Source organism: Archocentrus centrarchus, chromosome 19 (assembly GCF_007364275.1).
Source record: "Archocentrus centrarchus isolate MPI-CPG fArcCen1 chromosome 19, fArcCen1, whole genome shotgun sequence".
In the NCBI taxonomy this organism is placed as follows: domain Eukaryota; kingdom Metazoa; phylum Chordata; class Actinopteri; order Cichliformes; family Cichlidae; genus Archocentrus; species Archocentrus centrarchus.
Window position 1 is genome coordinate 11,058,719 of NC_044364.1, and position 18,237 is coordinate 11,076,955.

At 41.1% G+C, this 18,237-nt stretch overlaps 1 protein-coding gene across 1 annotated transcript in view; it reads right to left on the reverse strand.

Moving 5' to 3' along the window:
- Positions 1-18,237, reverse strand: part of svild (supervillin d) — a 32,214-nt gene that overhangs the window by 1,718 nt on the left and 12,259 nt on the right. The window contains exons 6-27 of the mRNA XM_030754534.1: positions 17,006-17,326; positions 16,659-16,915; positions 16,347-16,470; positions 10,075-10,222; positions 9,682-9,759; positions 9,350-9,436; positions 8,551-8,734; positions 8,212-8,384; positions 7,477-7,632; positions 7,142-7,278; positions 5,841-5,988; positions 5,479-5,624; positions 5,089-5,264; positions 4,710-4,845; positions 4,325-4,625; positions 3,914-4,068; positions 2,752-2,854; positions 2,365-2,572; positions 2,151-2,284; positions 1,907-2,062; positions 1,321-1,464; positions 878-990 (exon numbers count right to left, since the gene is read on the reverse strand). Coding sequence (XP_030610394.1) covers positions 878-990; positions 1,321-1,464; positions 1,907-2,062; positions 2,151-2,284; positions 2,365-2,572; positions 2,752-2,854; positions 3,914-4,068; positions 4,325-4,625; positions 4,710-4,845; positions 5,089-5,264; positions 5,479-5,624; positions 5,841-5,988; positions 7,142-7,278; positions 7,477-7,632; positions 8,212-8,384; positions 8,551-8,734; positions 9,350-9,436; positions 9,682-9,759; positions 10,075-10,222; positions 16,347-16,470; positions 16,659-16,915; positions 17,006-17,326 — 3,585 coding nt within the window. The remainder of the gene's footprint in view (positions 1-877; positions 991-1,320; positions 1,465-1,906; positions 2,063-2,150; positions 2,285-2,364; positions 2,573-2,751; positions 2,855-3,913; positions 4,069-4,324; positions 4,626-4,709; positions 4,846-5,088; positions 5,265-5,478; positions 5,625-5,840; positions 5,989-7,141; positions 7,279-7,476; positions 7,633-8,211; positions 8,385-8,550; positions 8,735-9,349; positions 9,437-9,681; positions 9,760-10,074; positions 10,223-16,346; positions 16,471-16,658; positions 16,916-17,005; positions 17,327-18,237) is intronic.

Here is an 18,237-nt window from a genome sequence, read left to right on the forward strand (position 1 = left end):
CTGCCAATTCTGGTATTCTAAGGCAAATGCGAATCAGGCAGTGAGCACAGGGCCCACTACAGGATGTCAGGCCCACAGGCCACCATCATGAAGTCTGTTTGATTGTTTGGTCAGAGACATTCACACCAGTGGCTGCCGGAGGTCATGTTGTAGCTTTGACAGTACTCATCCTGTTCCTCCTTGCACAAAGGAGCAGATATCAGTCCTGCTGGTGGGTTAAGGACTTTCTACGGCCCTGTCCAGCTCTCCTAGACTAACTGCCTGTCTCCTGGAATCGCCTCCATACTCTTGAAACTGGGAGACACAGAAAACCGCCTGGCAATGGCACATATTGATGTGCCATCCTGGAGGAGTTGGACTACCTGTGCAACCTCTGTAGGGTCCAGGTATCAGCTCAGGGTACCAGTAGTGACACTGACCCTAGCCAAATGCAAAACTAGTGAAAAATAAAAAACAAAAAACAGAAAAGATGAGAAGAGAAAAATGTCAGTGGCCCCTACCTGTAAAACCATTTCTGTTTCAGGGGTTGTCTTCTTGTTGCCCCTCTAGTGCACCTGTTTTTATTAACACCAAAGCAGCTGAAACTGATTAACCCCCCCCCCTGCTACTTAAATGAGAAGATCAATATCCCAAAGGTTTCATAGACATGATGCTAAACTCTGATTAAAAAGCATTCCTTTCATTTTTTGACCATTGTATAACATCTGAACAGAGAGATATAAAACAGGACTGGAGTGCTGATGAGATTTGGATTCTAGTGTCAACCATGTGGAACACAACAGTCTCCAGTTAAGCTGTGAAGCTGTGACAGCTCCCTAACGCCAACACTTTATAAGACAAACAGAGACTGTGCAGTAAAAGACAAGCTATCACCCACCACTGAAGTGATATTAGGGTCCTTCTCCCAGTATGGGAAGATGTTGGTGAAGGTCAGGGGTTCACAGCCTGCTAGGACAAGATAGGCCAGAGGGGGGCGCCGAGGATTCTTCTCTGTAAATCAATGAAGCATAAGAGAACCAAAGAAAAACATGTAAGCAAAAAGACTGCCATGGGCCAGGCATTAAAGTAAAGGATATCTTTACTTTAGGTAAGTTATGAAAAAAATGACAACACTACTCAGATACACACAAATTACTTTATGTGAGAACCCAAAGAAAATAATCTCTGCATGAATCGATTGTGTTAAGGTAAAATCTACCTCCTGAAGATTTTTATGGCCTGCTCTTTGATTTCTCTTCTTCTGTATATTAAAAAATAAAAGATGACCTCCTTGTAAAGAATATTACAAAATATTCAAAAATTTTGCGAGTGAACTCTGACCTTTGCAGTACTGAAGCACAGTTTCCATAGCGCACTTCCTCTCGCTGTCCCAGCGCATCTTTGCAGACCCGGTGCGCTGCGTGTCTTCCGGCTGCCAGCCCTGCCACAGATACACCTCCATACGGTTGTCGAGCAGAAACAAGGCTGAAGAAACAACACAAATGAGATAAGATGACTTTAAGGAGCAATAGCAAGAGATAATACAGTCCAAGTCATGCCGTCTACTGTAGGTGTTGCAAAGGCTAGAAGTTTGTCCATAAAATCCAACCATAAAACACATTTGTCAGCAGAGAGGCCTGTGGGGCGAGCCTATTAAACACCAGCACAGGTTCAACCAGTGAACGTTTAACTGAACAAGCAAAGTATTTGTGATGTGCACGGCATCAGGAGTGAGACTTTACTTTTTTTTCTATGTATCCTTCTCAGTATTATATGTAAATGTGACATTTAAAATTTTTATTGAAGACAAGCGTTTAAGTTGCTTCTCTAGTTTTAGATTTGTTTAAGAACTCTGGTGGTGGTGGTGAATTTCTAGTGTATTCTAAAGAAATAACTGAAATGTGACATTGCTCCAAGCTTGTGTTACCTGGCTGTTGTGCAGAGTAGAGGTTCTCCTGCAGGAAAGGCATTGCCATGACTCCTTCTGTTACCCTGGCGGGATACAGCACCTCCTCCCCTTCGAATACCCCAGAGCTGGCACTCAACCGGAAGAGCCGGGGTGTGTAGTTGTACTTTCCTGGATCTGCAACACATACAGACCGATGATCTCTCTCTTTTTACTTTCTGCTAAACTTCTGGAACGTTGCTAAGTAGCGGGTGTTGGGTCGTACCGTTCAGCATACAGTCGTAGGCTTTCTTGTCTTTCAGGCCCAGAGCCTTCACAAACTCTGCAGGTTCAGATCCTTCCTCTACCTCCTCGACTCTCACACTGCTGCTGCGACTCAGGCCCAACTCTGAGGGACACCTTGAAGACACAGACACTTGTTGGTCCATTACTGCAGCCACACATCCATTCATCCATTTACACATCTGTCTGTGCCTTACTTCTGGGTTAGTTTGTCCACAGCTCTTTTGGCCACCTGTTTGGCACTTGCATGAGCTTTACAGCCATGCCACAGGTACAGATGGCCTTTCTCAACATTAAGCAGCACCAGGCTGCCACGAGAGCGCAGACTGTCAGGCTGGCAGTCCACCTCCACCAAAGAGGCCTCCGTCTCTGCTTCACCACGGGCACAAAACAACCTCCAGCTTCCTGAAGATGTGAAAGAGACATGGTATGCAGTGTTTTCTACCAGAATAACCTTAATAATTTATTCTGTTTATGAAATATTTTGAGGCTATCCAAGCAATAATACAAGGGTCAACAATAGATTATGATGACTTTAATCTTTTACAGGAAATCAAAGTTCATCATCAAACTTTTTTGGTTACCTGTGTTGTTGGTGCTGTTCTCTCTACTGCCCTTGTGGATAATCAAACCTCCCTGGAAGAGCTGCAGGAAGCATGGAGGTTCTTTTCCTTGAGTTACCAACACCTGAAGAGCCAATTACAAACAAAAAGGTGACTAAAGATGGCTTTAAATGAACTATGAACATGCAGGGATTATTATTATAATACTGATGAGAAGAAAAAATGAGAATCTCTACAGAAAAAAAGAGACCTGTTAGCCTTATAGAGCTCCACTGTCAAATAATTTACTGGTACAATATGTGATGTATATGAACAGAAACTAATTTGGCTGTAGGTCAGCTGTCATGAGGTGATACATTTTTTTTTTTTTTTGTATTTTGCAAATTTCAAAAAATTAAAAAAGAAAGAAAAAAAATCTGTCTACAACACACTGTAGATGTTTGCACAATAAATATTCTTGACAGGTTTCAGAAGAGTAAGACAATAAATTGGGGGGGGGGTCGTGACTTAAGACTTAATTCGTAAAAAAAAAAAAAAAAAAAGTTAAAAATCAGAAATTCATCTGCAGCATTTTATAAAGATTTGCCCAGTGTATACAGTACCAGTCAAATGTTTGGACACACTCATCCATTCATTTGAATGGGTGAGTGTGTTCACAGTACCAGTACCACACTGTACTTGTGGTACTGGTACTGTACTTGTAGCAAGTTTTAAAAGTTTCAGCAAAAGATTCAATAAGAAGTAGTCATTGAATTTAAACACGAATGTACTGTTTATCTTCAAAAATTCATGAAAATTTTTCAAAAATTGAAAACAAAAATGGTCTGAAGCATTTTTAGAGCTTTGCACATTGAATACTCATACTCATAGTTTTAAAAGGGTCAGCCTAGGAATATGGGAGGAGCAGGGATTAAAGGTAAACGTCAATGTACAGCATTTCTGGAAAATTAAAAAATTCTTCTTTAAAAAAAAAAAAAAAAAAAAAAAAAAATCAAAAATCTGTCTCCTCTATTTTGTGGAGCCTTACCAAAAGTGTAATAATGCCAGGTTTCAGAAGATTTTAAATACAAATGAGTAGCAGCAAATTTAGCAAAAATTGCTAAATGTTTGACGACAGCAGAGATAAGAAAAAACTCCAAGTTCTTTAGTACGGCCCTATTATTTTTGTGCATCCGTGACTCACTTGTGAGCCCCTGTGGCTGCCCAGCTCCACCGTCATGAGAGCTGAGGTTCCTTTTTCACTGGCGCTGGAGTGACGGCCTTGCCAGAAAAAATAAGCAGCCCTCTCTCTTCCAGGACCTCCAGAGCTCAGCTCCCCAGGTTTCTGCCGCTTCCCCACTGTAAGAACAGAACAGAACCACAGATGAAATTACCCAATTCAGGCTTTCAATGACACAACACTCAGCTGTCATAGGAGCTTTTCTTCAGATGCTTGTTCTGATGGATGCGCTCCAACACGGCAAGCAAGTAAAGTCATACAAATGCAAATTCATCTAGACATTAATCTCAGAGTCTTACTGTTATTATTTTTGGTGCATCTGAACCTCCCCTCTTGCATGTTCTTCCACTACTGCTGTGCCAAAACATGACTCACCAAGCGTAGTGATGGAGTACTTCCAACGGATGATATAGGCGTCACCCTCGTGCAGCTGGCCCAGGCTTTCTTCAGGCACTTCCTCCTCTCCGTGCTCTTTTATGTGCCAGGCTTCTACGGCCACCGTAGCCAGCTCTGCCTGCCTTCCATCCTCCGTCCTCACCAGGCCGTGACCCCGCTGGGCATCGATCCCCTCCAGAATCATCTTCACCGGCTCCGGCTCATTGTTCAGCAGATCTGTAGTATCACACGGCTGCAGCTCCAAGTCAAGAGGAGGGCGTACATTGGAGTGGACTGGGCTCTGAGCAAACAAAGGACACTTTTAATTACCTTTAAATTTGTTAATTAATATGCTGTATAAAGTAAGAGGTCAAATCTCATTTACCTTAACTTCCTCAGCTTGAGCCATTTCCTCCTTTTTCCTCTCGGCCCAGTCCAGGAATTTCTCTCTGAACAGGGACGTCTCGTTGTGCTCTGACAAACGGCCAAACAGAGCCCAGCTTGGACGACCCTCCCCTTTCCTAGATGTCCAACACATTTCATATACATGAAAGTTACCTTTTAGTATTTTAGTGTTGCCTCTGTGTGGCTGTGCTTGCAAAGTAAAACCACTAGGTGTTGCTATAAAACAACCAAAAATCTAACATAGGTCGCTGTCCATTTATAGCTGCTTTAAATTTGAAGTACAAGGCTAAAACTAAAAATTACACATCATGCATAAAAAAAACACACTGCAGAAAACAAAATTAACATGTCATACTCACTGAGGCACATCGTTGTTTGTGCAGGAAGCATCTAAAGGATTGATTCTGCAGTTACTGTAATCATAGCTGCCGCTGTAGAGCTGTTTGCCTAGTTTGACGGCCACTTTTCTATCGCTCAAGGGCACGTCTTTCCCATGCCACACGTACACTTCGCTGCCAAAGTCAAACACTAACACCTGGTGTAAGGCAATAATAACAACAGGAGAAAGGAAGAGAGAGATGATGGGTAAATGTCTATGAAATATCATGCCTTGACTTTTATGGATGTTTCTTAAAGACCTTTAATATTTATAGTCTCCTACCAACCGAGACTTAAAGGCTGGTCGGAGATTGAAATGGATCAAATTTCTCTTCCACTTATCTGAACTTCCCAGACACAAGTGACCTCACCTCTTTAGAGTCGAGCAAGGACACACTTGGGATTGAGGCCCAGGCATCTTCGTGAGGCACCAGTTTGTCTCCCTGGAGTCTGTACACCCCATTAGAGTCTACCACACCGCTCTCATACAGCTCATCCTCCTCTGGCTCTCCCGCCCCTACAACACAGCACACGGTGCCAAAATCAGGGTAAGCATATGTGTGGGGTGGCAGGGGGTCTCAGCGGTTAGGCAGATAATACTTCAAGTGGATAAGAGAAGTGTTCTAAAGGAGGATGACAGAATATCATCTGGTACTAGTCATTAGAGATACAGATTGTGTGTAACTGGGATCAGCTATTGTGTGGGTGTTTACATATAAAAATGTGTATGTACCTCTGTACTTGGTCTTTCCACCCAGCAGGCTCCAGAACTCTTTGGCCCATCTGCTGTCAGTGTTGATGCCCTCCTCCAGCACCGTCACCTGAGGGGCTTTACAGCCGAGGTCCCTCTTAGCCTGAACAAACGACGCCATCTCAGACGCCTGGTCGCACAAAGCATATTGCACGTTACACCAAATATACAGCATTCAAATTAAAAATAAAAATCCATCTGTAGTGCTTTGATTTTGTGAAAATGAGGCTTTGCCATCTATGCTATCTGAATTTTGCAGCAGGTTGTACTGTCTGTGGTCACCAAAGCTCCAAATCAACCACGGGTACACTTGTCTGGCAGGGATTTTCGATCAGAAGAGAACTGGGCTGAATTCAGCTCTTACAAAACATTGTAGAATATTTATTTACATGAAAAACTCTGGCTGTTTTCACAGATGCACATTATTCAGTGAAGGTGCAGATAAAACAAAGTCTGTGTGATGTCTGATTTGTGTTGGGGTGAGAACAACACAGGCAACAGTCTGGCAAATTCAAAGCTATACAGTGGATGTCCTATGTCCTGGATCCTGCGTGCTCTACTCAGAAAGGGCTCTTGCCCAACCAAATGGAGTATTCTCAGTACTGAGAACATGAATGATGCAATTCATCAAGGTGGAGGAAGACTGTGAACCTGTCCCAACCTGAAGTGTCCCTGGTTTGATTCTTATTAATACAACAGTTCTGTTTGGTAACCACAAAATCAATCACCCAGTAGTGCACCAGTGCATTTCAACCAAGTCAGCTCTTAGGCAAGCCCACACTTATTCAGCTAGAATAGAGGCTTTGGTCTACTGATGAAATTCAGCAGATGACACACTTCCCTAATTGGCTTTTATGTTTTTGAGAGTTCAATATATGCCTGCTCATGGCAGCAATACGGTCCACACTGGGAACTAGTATTTCATTTTTTCAGCCAACCTATTTTAGGTTCAAATGCGGGAACCAAACTCTGTTGAGTCCCTTCAGTGTGATCTAGGATGACTGTTTGAGTGTATGTAAAGTGTTCCTTATGTCAGAAACCTTAGTTTGGTTTGGTTGTAACCTCACAGGGTCTTTATCAGAGAGAAATTTGTAAAAAAAACAAAAAGAAAAGCACAAAAAAAACAGACCTAATTCACATGAAAAATCATGCATTACTATAGAAACTTGCTTTGCCATATAGAAGTCAAAATTCTGAGTTATTTCAAAATTTCAGCTTCATCATGATGTAAACAGCCCGTCTAATTACAACAATAACTGTTCTGAAGCCTTTCTGTTCACTACCTTTGCTTTCTCGATGACATTGGCGAACTCTCCACTCCACATGAAACAGTGCTTTGGTGTTATCAGAAGAAAGCAGTCACCACTGTTTAGAGAGTGAGCTGTGGGCTCCACCAGCCGCACCTGGACGTGCCTCCGACCTTCAGAAAGGAACAACAACAACAAAAAAATGCTTTTATTTCTTTGAGGCATTAATGAGATTTAAATAAGTTTATTCACTTAATATTTTTAAGAAATGAAACACACTTGCGAGATTTAAGCCTTATAGAACATTTTATTACTTTGGTACAACAAATATTTACAGAAAACAAAGAATTCATTCTCTGGTGTTTCCTGACCTTTGATGCGAATAAGCATGAGCTTATTGAAAGGCAATGCACTGTTGTTGGTCACAACATCAGTGGACTTCACACTGCGCAGGCTGACCTTGCGGAAGTTTTCCTTGCTGGCAAGACCGGCCAGGGCAACGTCGGCAAGGTTCGAGTGTTTTGCCACTGGGCAGGAGAGGAAACATAAGATCAGGGACCCAGTTACACAATAAACACTTCAAATATTGAACTGATGCTGTAACAGAAAAGTTTTGATGATTTTCTACTCCTGTTTCTAATTCTTAACAAACAAAGAGAAGTTGCAAAGCATCAGCAGGGACTGCAGAAGATGGGATATGTTTTAATTACTTCTTTCATGAGAGCTATATTAGCACACACCACACACATAGCTGTGGTGCTCACTTCCTCTTTTGTAAACCATGAAAACATCACTGAGGTCCGTCTAGCCTGAAAATTATCTATAGGAAGGAGCAGAATGTAATAGTCATTCAACACATCTTCATATATTCTATAAATATGTGTTTACTTTGCAGCTGATGTACTGTTGGCTTCCTGCAGTGACCTGATTTATTTAACACTTCATAAATAAGAAATTGAGTCTCCAGTGCATATGACATAATTCCTGTATAAAATAGTTGATTGTAATGTTATTTTTTTGCTAGTTTTTTTTAGAGTTAAACCTTTTCTGATACTTTAAAGCCATCTAAGACTTAAAAGTAGCTTGGGTAAGGTTTGAGCACTTACTCCTCTCCACTTGGATCCTCTTGGTCTCCACGGTGGCTACGTTAAGCCTCTGCTCGGTGTAGACCTGCCTGATGTCATTGCGGGCAGCCAAAGCTCGCAGAGGGTTCCTGGAGCCTTGGTTTCTTCTGGCTGGTCGCACCGCTCGCTTGTGTTCTGCTACAACTGAAGTGAGCCTAATGAAAAAATGTCATAATTTTATTTAAAGTATTTTAATACGTCAAAACAAAGTGATGCAAAATGCTCAGTAATGGCACACTTGTTTCAGTAGGGTGTATAAAATACTATTTAAAAGAACAACAACAACAAAAAAAGATTTATTTATGTTTATTATAAACTAACTTTGGTGTTTCGGTCGGGATCTGGCTGAGGTCTTCCTCAGTCATGACCATTCCGGAGTCCTGGATTCCCGAGGGCGAGACGGATTTGTAGAAGTTGCCAAACGTCTCCTCGTCATCCAGCTTCATCACTTCCTTCTCCGTCTCTGCCGTCACCTCGATGGTGGAGGTTTTGCTTTTGCTCACACCTGCGCCCGCCAACCATAACATCGGCAAACAAGAAGCATGGAAAAGGAAGTGTTACACAGAACTTTTCTCACGCTGATGACGTTTCTGTGCTAAGTTAACAGGGTCACTGTAAGGCGACGTGGATCACTGCTTTCAAAACCTAAGTTTGAGTCAGTGTTTTCACACCGTGCAATGCCCTTATTTCATTTCTGACATTATTTATTTTGTTTATTCATTTTGTTTGAAACGCTTAAAGTAAAATAAAAATGGCTCTAAAGCTCGATTTAATCTGAAATACACATGTGCTGCCTCTCTCATTATTTCCACTAATCCACATAGTTGCCCAAAAAAAAATCATGTTGGCAAATCACATATTCCACAATTTGAGTCTCGCGTCACATGCAGCTGTTTTTTATTGATTCTTTAATGCTGTCTGTTGCTTCCACATGCTGAAGTGGTGAAAATCATCACTGACACTGACACAAATCGTCTAATATTAGTATTGAACAGTTACCTTACTTAATGTTGAAGAAAAATCTACTTTGGAATCACACAATTTTATAGACCCATGTACAATGCAGCATCAAATGAAATATCTTATGTGTAGAAACAATCAGGAATAAGGGGGACTGTACCTTTATTGTGAAGCTTGTCTAGGAAGGACTCCAGCTTGTCGAGCCGTTTATCTCCTTCCACTTTGACATCAGTTCTGCTGGAGATTTCTGTACAGCAGAAACAAACTGATTTACCTGTTGGTGGCTTGCAGTGTGTTCAAGTACAAGACACAAATCTGGCAACTTACTTTTAAATGTATCAAAAACAAAACTCAGTTTAGATGATGCCAATTAATTCCACCTGTAATTATTTGGCAGTTTGAATCAGATTCAATCATCAATATATTTTTAAAAACACAGGCACCATTAAAACATATGCACCTTTCGTCCAGCTATTAGAATGACTTACAGACCTTCAAGAGGTTTCACAGGTGTTGCGTTAGCCTTCTTGAGAGAGCGAATGGGCGACTCTTCTATTCCTGACACGAGACCTTGCAAAAAGCGCAACAAAACAGCAAACACATTTTCAGTATTGATTATTCTGTAAGGTCATTGTCTTTGTCTTAATATCCAAATTCAAAGTTACATATTTAAATGTTTTGTTTTGTGTGACTGTTTAGACCACAAAGATATTTGTATCTACTTTACAATGAGTGCATTCAGCCGACTGCCTATCCTATTCAAACTAATATGCTTTGTGTAATCAAATAAAGGTTTGCTGCCTCTGTGCGGAGGGTTGGATGAGACGTGTCAATGGAAAACAATGAGCTTATTCAGGCCAACTAAAGCACAGAGTGTAAATTCACCTTTCTTGGCCATGCGTCCGGCCACCGTGAACTGGATCGAGTCGTTCGCTGCTCCTTTGCCTTTGCTCTTCCACTGCTCCTCCTTCTCCTTGAGAATCTTCATCCTTTCTGCCAGCGACATTTTGGGCCCCACATCTATGCCGGACTTCTGTTGGAACATTAACACAATCCAACTTAAGTATTTTTTCATTTATTTATTTTTGCATGTTTAAATGTGAAACAGTGCAGGGCCTACAGTCTGGTATACTGTGCACACAGGAGCAGACAGATATGAATACTTAGTGTGGTAACTATGGGAAAGGAAAAAGTGCTGCATCAGGATAACAGATGCTAATGATGGTGAAGGAAGGATAGTGAAACAGTCATGCAGGCAGAAATAATTCTGCCAGGGAGTTAGGAAAAACTAATAATGGCACTAAAAACCCAAGACCTTTTTTTTTTTTTTTTACTGAGGCCATCTATCAGCCATTATTCAGTACACCGTTCCTCATGTGATTTATTCCTACTGCCATTTCTGCACCTGAACTCGACCATTAAAAGGGAATCAGCAGTGGTTTACTGGCTTCCCTGGAGCCCGGGAACTGCGTTACAGTAATTAATGACATTCCACTCCTAAAAATCTGAACAGTTTTATGGCCTTGTGTGGGTTTTTGCTGTCACCCTTTTTCCTTCACTGTCTAATGAGCAATTCACACTGTGTGATGTGTGAGTTACTTTTTGCAGTAGATTACACACTGCTTAGTCAGTGACTGATCAGATTTAAAAGAGAATATGGTGAATCAACTGCTAACCAAGCATGAAAGGTCACAGAAATGCCTACACAGTTAGATTTTACATTTATTTATGTATACAAGCGGTAAGTTCTTGTGTGACGTGCAGCAAATTATATTCTTGAAAGCAACAGCGGCGCAGGATGAAATTGAACTAAATGACAACCAAATGTTTGGGATTCCCCAAACCAAATGGCTGGAATGTTCTCAGCGGATGAATAATGATCTGTGTGATCTGCTGACTCTTACTCTGTAACTCATCACCTCATCTTTACTGTAAGCTCAAAAGACTTAAACTCTTACAGATGCCAGCAGCAGCTTTAAAAAGAAAAACATGTTTATCTAAATTTGGGAACCAGACAGAATATCGAGAGTTTCCTTTCAAAAGAAGCTGTCCGTGCGGTTTATCCCGTTGCTTTCATTTTTTTCTAATATTGAAATAAAAGAAAGTCATATGGCGAAACAATTTGACAGTTTTTTTGTTTTTCCCCTTCTTCTTTTGACCGCTTCTTTTAGGGATCGCCACAGCTCCTACCCCTAGCATCTTCCACCCTCTTCATGTCCTCCTTCAGCACATCCACGAGAAAATGTCTAATAGCAATTTAAATTTTGTTGTAAATTTATCATTTGGTCTCTCTAAAGTTGGTGCTGCAAAATGCTAATAAATACAAAGAAAACGATACAATGATACAGACACATGATACAAATCATACAGCGATAATGAAACTCAGGGTCCGGGGTGATTTGGAAATATTTGTGAGAGCACTCATGCAGGAAATACCAGGCCAGGCGAGTCAAATATCAAACTATTAATTATATTCTTGGTACCAAAGAAATCAAAGATCAACAGACCTATTGAACTAAAGTGTAGTCATCCAGTTCTGAAGCTCATCCTACAGAAAACACAGTTGTTCTTGGGTTTTTGTATACCCACTTCTGTAGCTTCTCTCCCTTGAGATGAGTGAGATTCTGTACTATGTTTCAAATGAGATAACAGGCCGCCAGGCTTTTCTTGAGGATTCCACAGACACAATATTGGAGACCCAAGGTCTGATCAGCAAACTATAAAAAGGCTCCTTTAAGCATTACCTTCAGACATCACGTAGTACAAAGAAAACCATTTTGATCTATTAATAATTCTCACACCTTTAGGGGACATCTTCTGCTGCTTGTTTTATCCAGCCAACAGTCCCACACCTAACAATATTAAGGAGGCAAAAACATACCTTTGGCATCTGCTATATTTGGCACATTGGAAACTGAAACCTGCAATATAATCAATGTTTTTATTATGCACGAGGTTGTGTATGTCACATACACAGCCAGGAAACAAAATGAGAAAAAAAAAAAAAAATACCAAAGGCAACAAGAAATATGTTGACATGTTCAAAAAAAAAAAAAAAAAAAAAAAACCTAATCACACACTTTGTTTCTCTCCTTCTGTCTCACTGTTGAGCAGAACTTGAGTTTGTGCTTTCAAATCAAACGTACCGCATTATGTGCTCAAATATTTGCTTTGCATGAGACTAGAGCTTAAAGAATTAGACTGAATCACGCTGGAATGCACAGACACCTGGATAGACTAATAAAGAGCTTTTTATACTTTAACAGACAAAATGCTCTAAAACGTTCCCTCTCTTTTGCTCACTCATACATTAAAGGGTGAAAGTTGCCCTACAAGGTGCTCATTGTTTTACTTAAGATCACATATATAAGACCCAGACGGCCCAAATCGACATTTCTGTATACCAATAATATATTTTTGTACCACCGGACTATGTAAAGTCTATTTTTTTGCAATCAAAAACTACAACTTAATTTCTTTCCAAATTATATTACAGCTCTGCTACAATACAAACATTATCTCCCTAATCACAAAGTTCCAAACAACTCTCACACACTTGCACATTGCGATAGCCCCTCAAGCTAGCAGGCTCCTCTGGAGTCAATCAGAGAAGGGAAATACCTTGGCCTGACAGGACCCCAGAGAGAGTTGGGAAGAAGAAAAAACCTCAAAGCCCCACAGGAAACCATTTTTCTCAGCCCCACTTTACTGTACAGTGTGGGCAGCTTTTTTAGACGAACCACTAACACAGATATCGACCACCTGTAGATCAGAAGACCATGTTCATGCAGCACAGAAAAGTGTGTCGACAGATTTGACTTCTCAGTGGGACTCAGACAGGATGAGAGGCGGTCCAGGACACACGTTGAGAAATACGAGCAGAATAGTAAGCAGTTAAGTCCATGTATGTACACACACACACACACACACACACACACACACACACACGCACACACACACACACACTCACCTGAAGGGGTGGGGAAAGGCTGACAGGCAGATGCCAAAGTCAAAGAAAGGGGAAGAGTCTGCATGTGAGGACAGAGGCCATAGGAGCACAGCAAGAGAGGAAACTGGAAAGAAGGATTAAAAAAAAAGGGTGGGAAACATATAAGAGGAGGAGAAGAAAGGAAAATTATAACTGGAAAGTGGAGAAGAAGAAGGGCAACATTAAAGTCAAGGATTATTTGCCTTGCATAAAGTGGGTGGGGCTGGGGACTGTTTTTAACAGCACATTAAGGGAAAGCAAAGCTTACAGAATGCAGTATGTACATGAGTCTGTGCAGGACTTTCATGTGTATTAAAGCATCTTTCTTTGTTTATCTTGAAGGGTCTTTGCAAAAAAGATGCTTTAAGAAACACAACACTCAGAGTACTGAAGACAATGACCACAACTTTAGTCGATTATCTCTAATAGACTTTCTGGGAACAACACACCAGTCTAATCACTAGTTAATGCACTGAAGTTTCTGTGTGGGAGATACGCTGTCAGTGTGCTTGTGGAGTGATGCCAGACTATTCTCTGTTAAGTCATCCCTGAAATCCAAAACCCAGGAATTTTGCAAATCTTAGAGGATTTTAAAGCAAACATTTTTAGACAATCTATTAAAGTCAATATGTTTATAAAGGACACTTAAAACAGCATTTTTTTGGATGTTATTGACCATTAGCTCAAGACATGTAGACATCACTTTTTTCAAGTTATGACTAACAGGCACAATAGATCCTCTTTAAATTAAATTTACAACAAAGCATCACTTTACAACACCATGGTGTACAGATCAGTTGCGCAGGCTTAACAGGAAACATCTGGAGCCAATCATGGCCTGTACCATGCATGTTACATTCTCTGGTCTTCCACATAGTAACCAAAGAGCAAAAACATCTGAAATAACTTGGCAGTGGATGAGATAAGAGATAATGTTTAACATGAAAACTGGAGTCTGACCAATGCTGGATTTTTTGAGGCCTACACTGATGCTGATTTTGAGGTTGTGAAAAAATAAGTAAATAAAAAATACAATACTGATATATCAGCCAGTATTCTCTGGATAAACTATGTGACTGCAAAATATTTCCACTTACTCAAAGCTTTCTCCATTCTGAAATAAACTCACTGGACACTTTATTAATTGCACCTGTTCAACTGCTTGTTCATGTGAATAGCCAGCCAATCACATGACAACAACTCATGACATGGTTAAGACAACCTCATTAAATTAAACTAAGCATCAAAACGAGGTGTTTTATCTGGCAGTTGATGAATCTGCATCAAGTATGTGATGCCATCATTCCAATATCAGGCTTCTATGTTTTATGCTGAGGTCATCTTGCACCAGGCTGAGAATTTTACCGGTTCACTATCAGAAGTCTTCACTATCACTGCAATTAGCAAGCATCATCCATTGCACTCCACCCTGTCGCAGATACCAGACTCTGATTTTTTTGTTCTCTGGCTAGACCACTGCACTATAGTATTATTATTTTGCAATCTACCACCGGGCACGGCCAGTTTCGTTCACAATGTACGCACACGATCTTGCAACGATCCTGTTTGCACTTCATTTCGCAGGGCTACAGAAATCTGTTGAATCTGTACCACAAAGAATTAAGGCAGTCCTGAAGGAGAAAATGGCGTTCAACCTTGTACAAGCAAGGTGTAACTAATAAAGTGTCCAATGACTGTTTGCTCTCAAAGAAAAATTTTATATTGCTACATGTCATAGACCTCATATGCCAGTGTAAATATTTCAGTGATAGACCATCAGTGGGTAATATTGGTCTGGCTCTAATGAAGACCAATGGCCTTTCCTCATGAGAGAAAATGAAAGATTCACATGGAAGTAAATGCCCCGTGGCTAATGGAGACATGGCACTAATGCCGGTAATTTAGCTGAACTCTGCATTAGCTGCATCCGTGACATAAGTTAGTTTCCCAGAGCTCTACAGTAGCAGCCACAATAAACAGTAGGTTCCAATTCACAAGCCTCAGACACAAGTAAAGGAAGAGATCCAGAGACGTTTCAGACACCAGCTTGGCACCCATTCATGCGTGCGAGTGTTGAGGATGCAGTTTTTGTGCCATCACTGGAAAGACACTAAATTTTTTTTTTTTTTTTATGGATTTAGTCTTGATTTAGCACAACGAATAAAGACCACAAAAATATGAAATGACATCATGCTTCAGTATTTGACTGGGGATTTGCTCAAATTTTGGCTACCTGTACTCACTCATAAAGTGGCTTTTTCCAGACTTGGATTTATTCTATGGTTAGCTCATATTTGGATGAACCCAAACCAGTAATCCCTCGAGAAAAATCACTGATCTTGACAGACGTGCAGCCAAAAACATAAATAAATATGACATCACTTCAATCTTAAGAGGCCATTTAACTGTTCTGGGGATGTCCATGCAGAACAAATTGGATTTTTCCACTTGTGCAGTACCATCCTGTACAAGCACAGTACAGTGGTTATATGGTGCAGTCTTGTGTTTCCATTTGAATGCTCATTTTGCGTGGGTGGTCATGTTGATGTAGAAAAGAAGAGCGTGTAGAAACCTGCATAAACACGCATAACTGCCAAGTATGACAGTTGTTTTAACATGTATCTACTAAACCCTCTACGCTGACCTGTGCAGAACTGTATGATCTGGATGTTTACATACATTTGTGAGAAATGAAAGTCTGTGAAGACAAAAGCTTGCCCTGTGGTGGAAATTACTGTTTTAACTTTGAGAAGTGAAGAAGAAAGGAGAGCGTAAAAGCCAACAAAGGAAGGAAGCATGAGCTTGGAAGGCTTGCAGGTGTTTGGTCACAGCGTAAGCTTTTATTTTTACAAGGGGTAGAAGGTGTTCCTTCATTCTCTCTGGCAGGATAGCTGAGCCCTGGATCTCTGGCTTTGGCATCACCACTCCCAAATCCGCTGCAGCTCCAAGCCCTCCTGACCTCACACCCTCTTGGCAGCAACTCAGAGAAACAAGATGATTCAGCAAAAGAATAAATGTGTCCACAGCCAAGACTTTTCTTTGCCTGCACACAAAACTGAGGGGAAGCCGCAACATATGGCTTGTTTTCTTTTGCTCATTACTCCCTTTTTTCCAGTGCAAAAACGTGATCTACAAACACATATTTTTCAGTAAGTAAAACTTTTCTCACCTTTTTCTTCCAGGCATTTTCAGCATCGTGGAGCTGGCTGAAGCGGTCAGCCAGTGATGTCTGGATCCCTTGAGACGCGCTCGGCTTCTTTGGACTGTCCTCACCTTCTCTCAGCTCAGCCAGTCTAAAAAAAAAAAAAAAAATAAATCAAATTTTTTGAATTCTCATGAATTATTCTGCTTCTTTTTAAAAATCTGAGCCAACTTTTGGAAATACTTTTATTATTTTTAAATTCCCTTCTTGTGTTTCACGCTAATTCATGCCTTATTCTCAGTGCCTGATCATTGCTTGTGTGTTTCTGTACATGCTGACCTCTGTTTGAATGACGAGCTCTGACTTGAATCCAAACTGCTCTCTAGCTCCTCGACATCTTCTGACATTGTGGAGGACTTCTCTAGGCTCTCATCAGGTGAGGGACTCCGCATCTCCTCAAAGCTCCCTCCACCGCTACTGGTGCTGCCCTCCCTATGATATCTGGTGAGGCAACTTCCGTCTGGGATATCGTCTGTTAATGACTCATCCTCTTTGCCATTTTCCCCATTAACCTCTCCTTCCATCTCTTCTTCCTCCTCCTCCTCCTCCTCCTCCTCCTTCTGTTGCTCCACCTCCTCCGCCTCTTCTTCTTCCTCCACCTCCTCCTCCTGCACTTCTTCCTCCACCTCCTCCTCCTCCTGCACTTCTTCCTCCACCTCCTCCTCCTCCTGCACTTCTTCCTCCACCTCCTCCTTACCCTCTTCACTCTGAGAGTGGCTTAGAGTGACACTGCTTTGTTGTGCTGGCACACGATCGGGTATGACGCTGTCACTGTGGTCTGACTCCACACTGGTAGAGCGGCTTTTCTTTAGGATTCCCTTGATGCCTTGAGGCCCTGAGTCTTGGCGCTGCAGCACAGTGGCAGACTGGCAGGGAGGACTGGGAGGGGGAGAGGCGTCTCTGTTCTTGCTGAGTGGGAGAGCTCTGTCAGAGTGGAGACTAGAAGACTGAGAGGAAGAAACAGAGAGAGAGATTTTGTTTTATTAGCATCCATTATAATTATAATATCTGGAAAAGACAAATAAAGCTGCAATACAATTTTTAAACGCTAGCAAGACCAGCTTCCTCTGTATTTTCAGCATTAAGCATGAAAATCCATTTTCTTGTTGCTTGTCAACACAATGACTGATTCTCATTGCAAATGCTTGTTCACTGCTTTTAGTGGCCTATTGCTACTTCAAGGGAGTCTAGGTTTGTGGGTCACATTATGTACAATGATGGGTTAGGAGAAAAGTGAGGATAAGCACATCAACATGTCAAGAAGGATTAAAAGAATGTATTTTGTTAACAAATCTGAAATCTGCTCAGTGTGTTTTGCAGTACAGAAAAATGTACACATAGGAACTGGAGTTAGAAGTGAAAATAATAAAACCTCAAAAAGTCAAATCATGAATTTCTACCCCTGCAAAATAAAGAAGGCATGATCGTGTGTTCTACAGGTTATAACTTAGCAAAAGCACCTGGACACTGGCAGGTCAGAGGTGATGAGTGAGTGCTGATTTAGGAGGAGATGAACAAAGAAGTGGACTACAAAGCCAGCTGGGTGTAAAAGTCCATTGCTAACTTGGTGGTCTCCTTTAATGAACTCCAGAGTTCATGACGTCTGTGGGCATTTGTGTGAAGAAATGTGTGTGTACTTCATTTGAGGATCCGTTTAAGATCTGGGTCATGTTATAACATTTTGTCCAGATGAGTGAGTTATAATCTTCAATTCAAGTTCAAAAACAAAAAAATAAACTAAACCAGACCAGAAAGAACAAGTAAGAGTTTTTGAATTGGAAACAGTGGTTGTCCCCAAATACGGCATTTTTAAAGGAATTCACAGAATATGGCTGTTGTAGTTGTGCCTATTGACTTC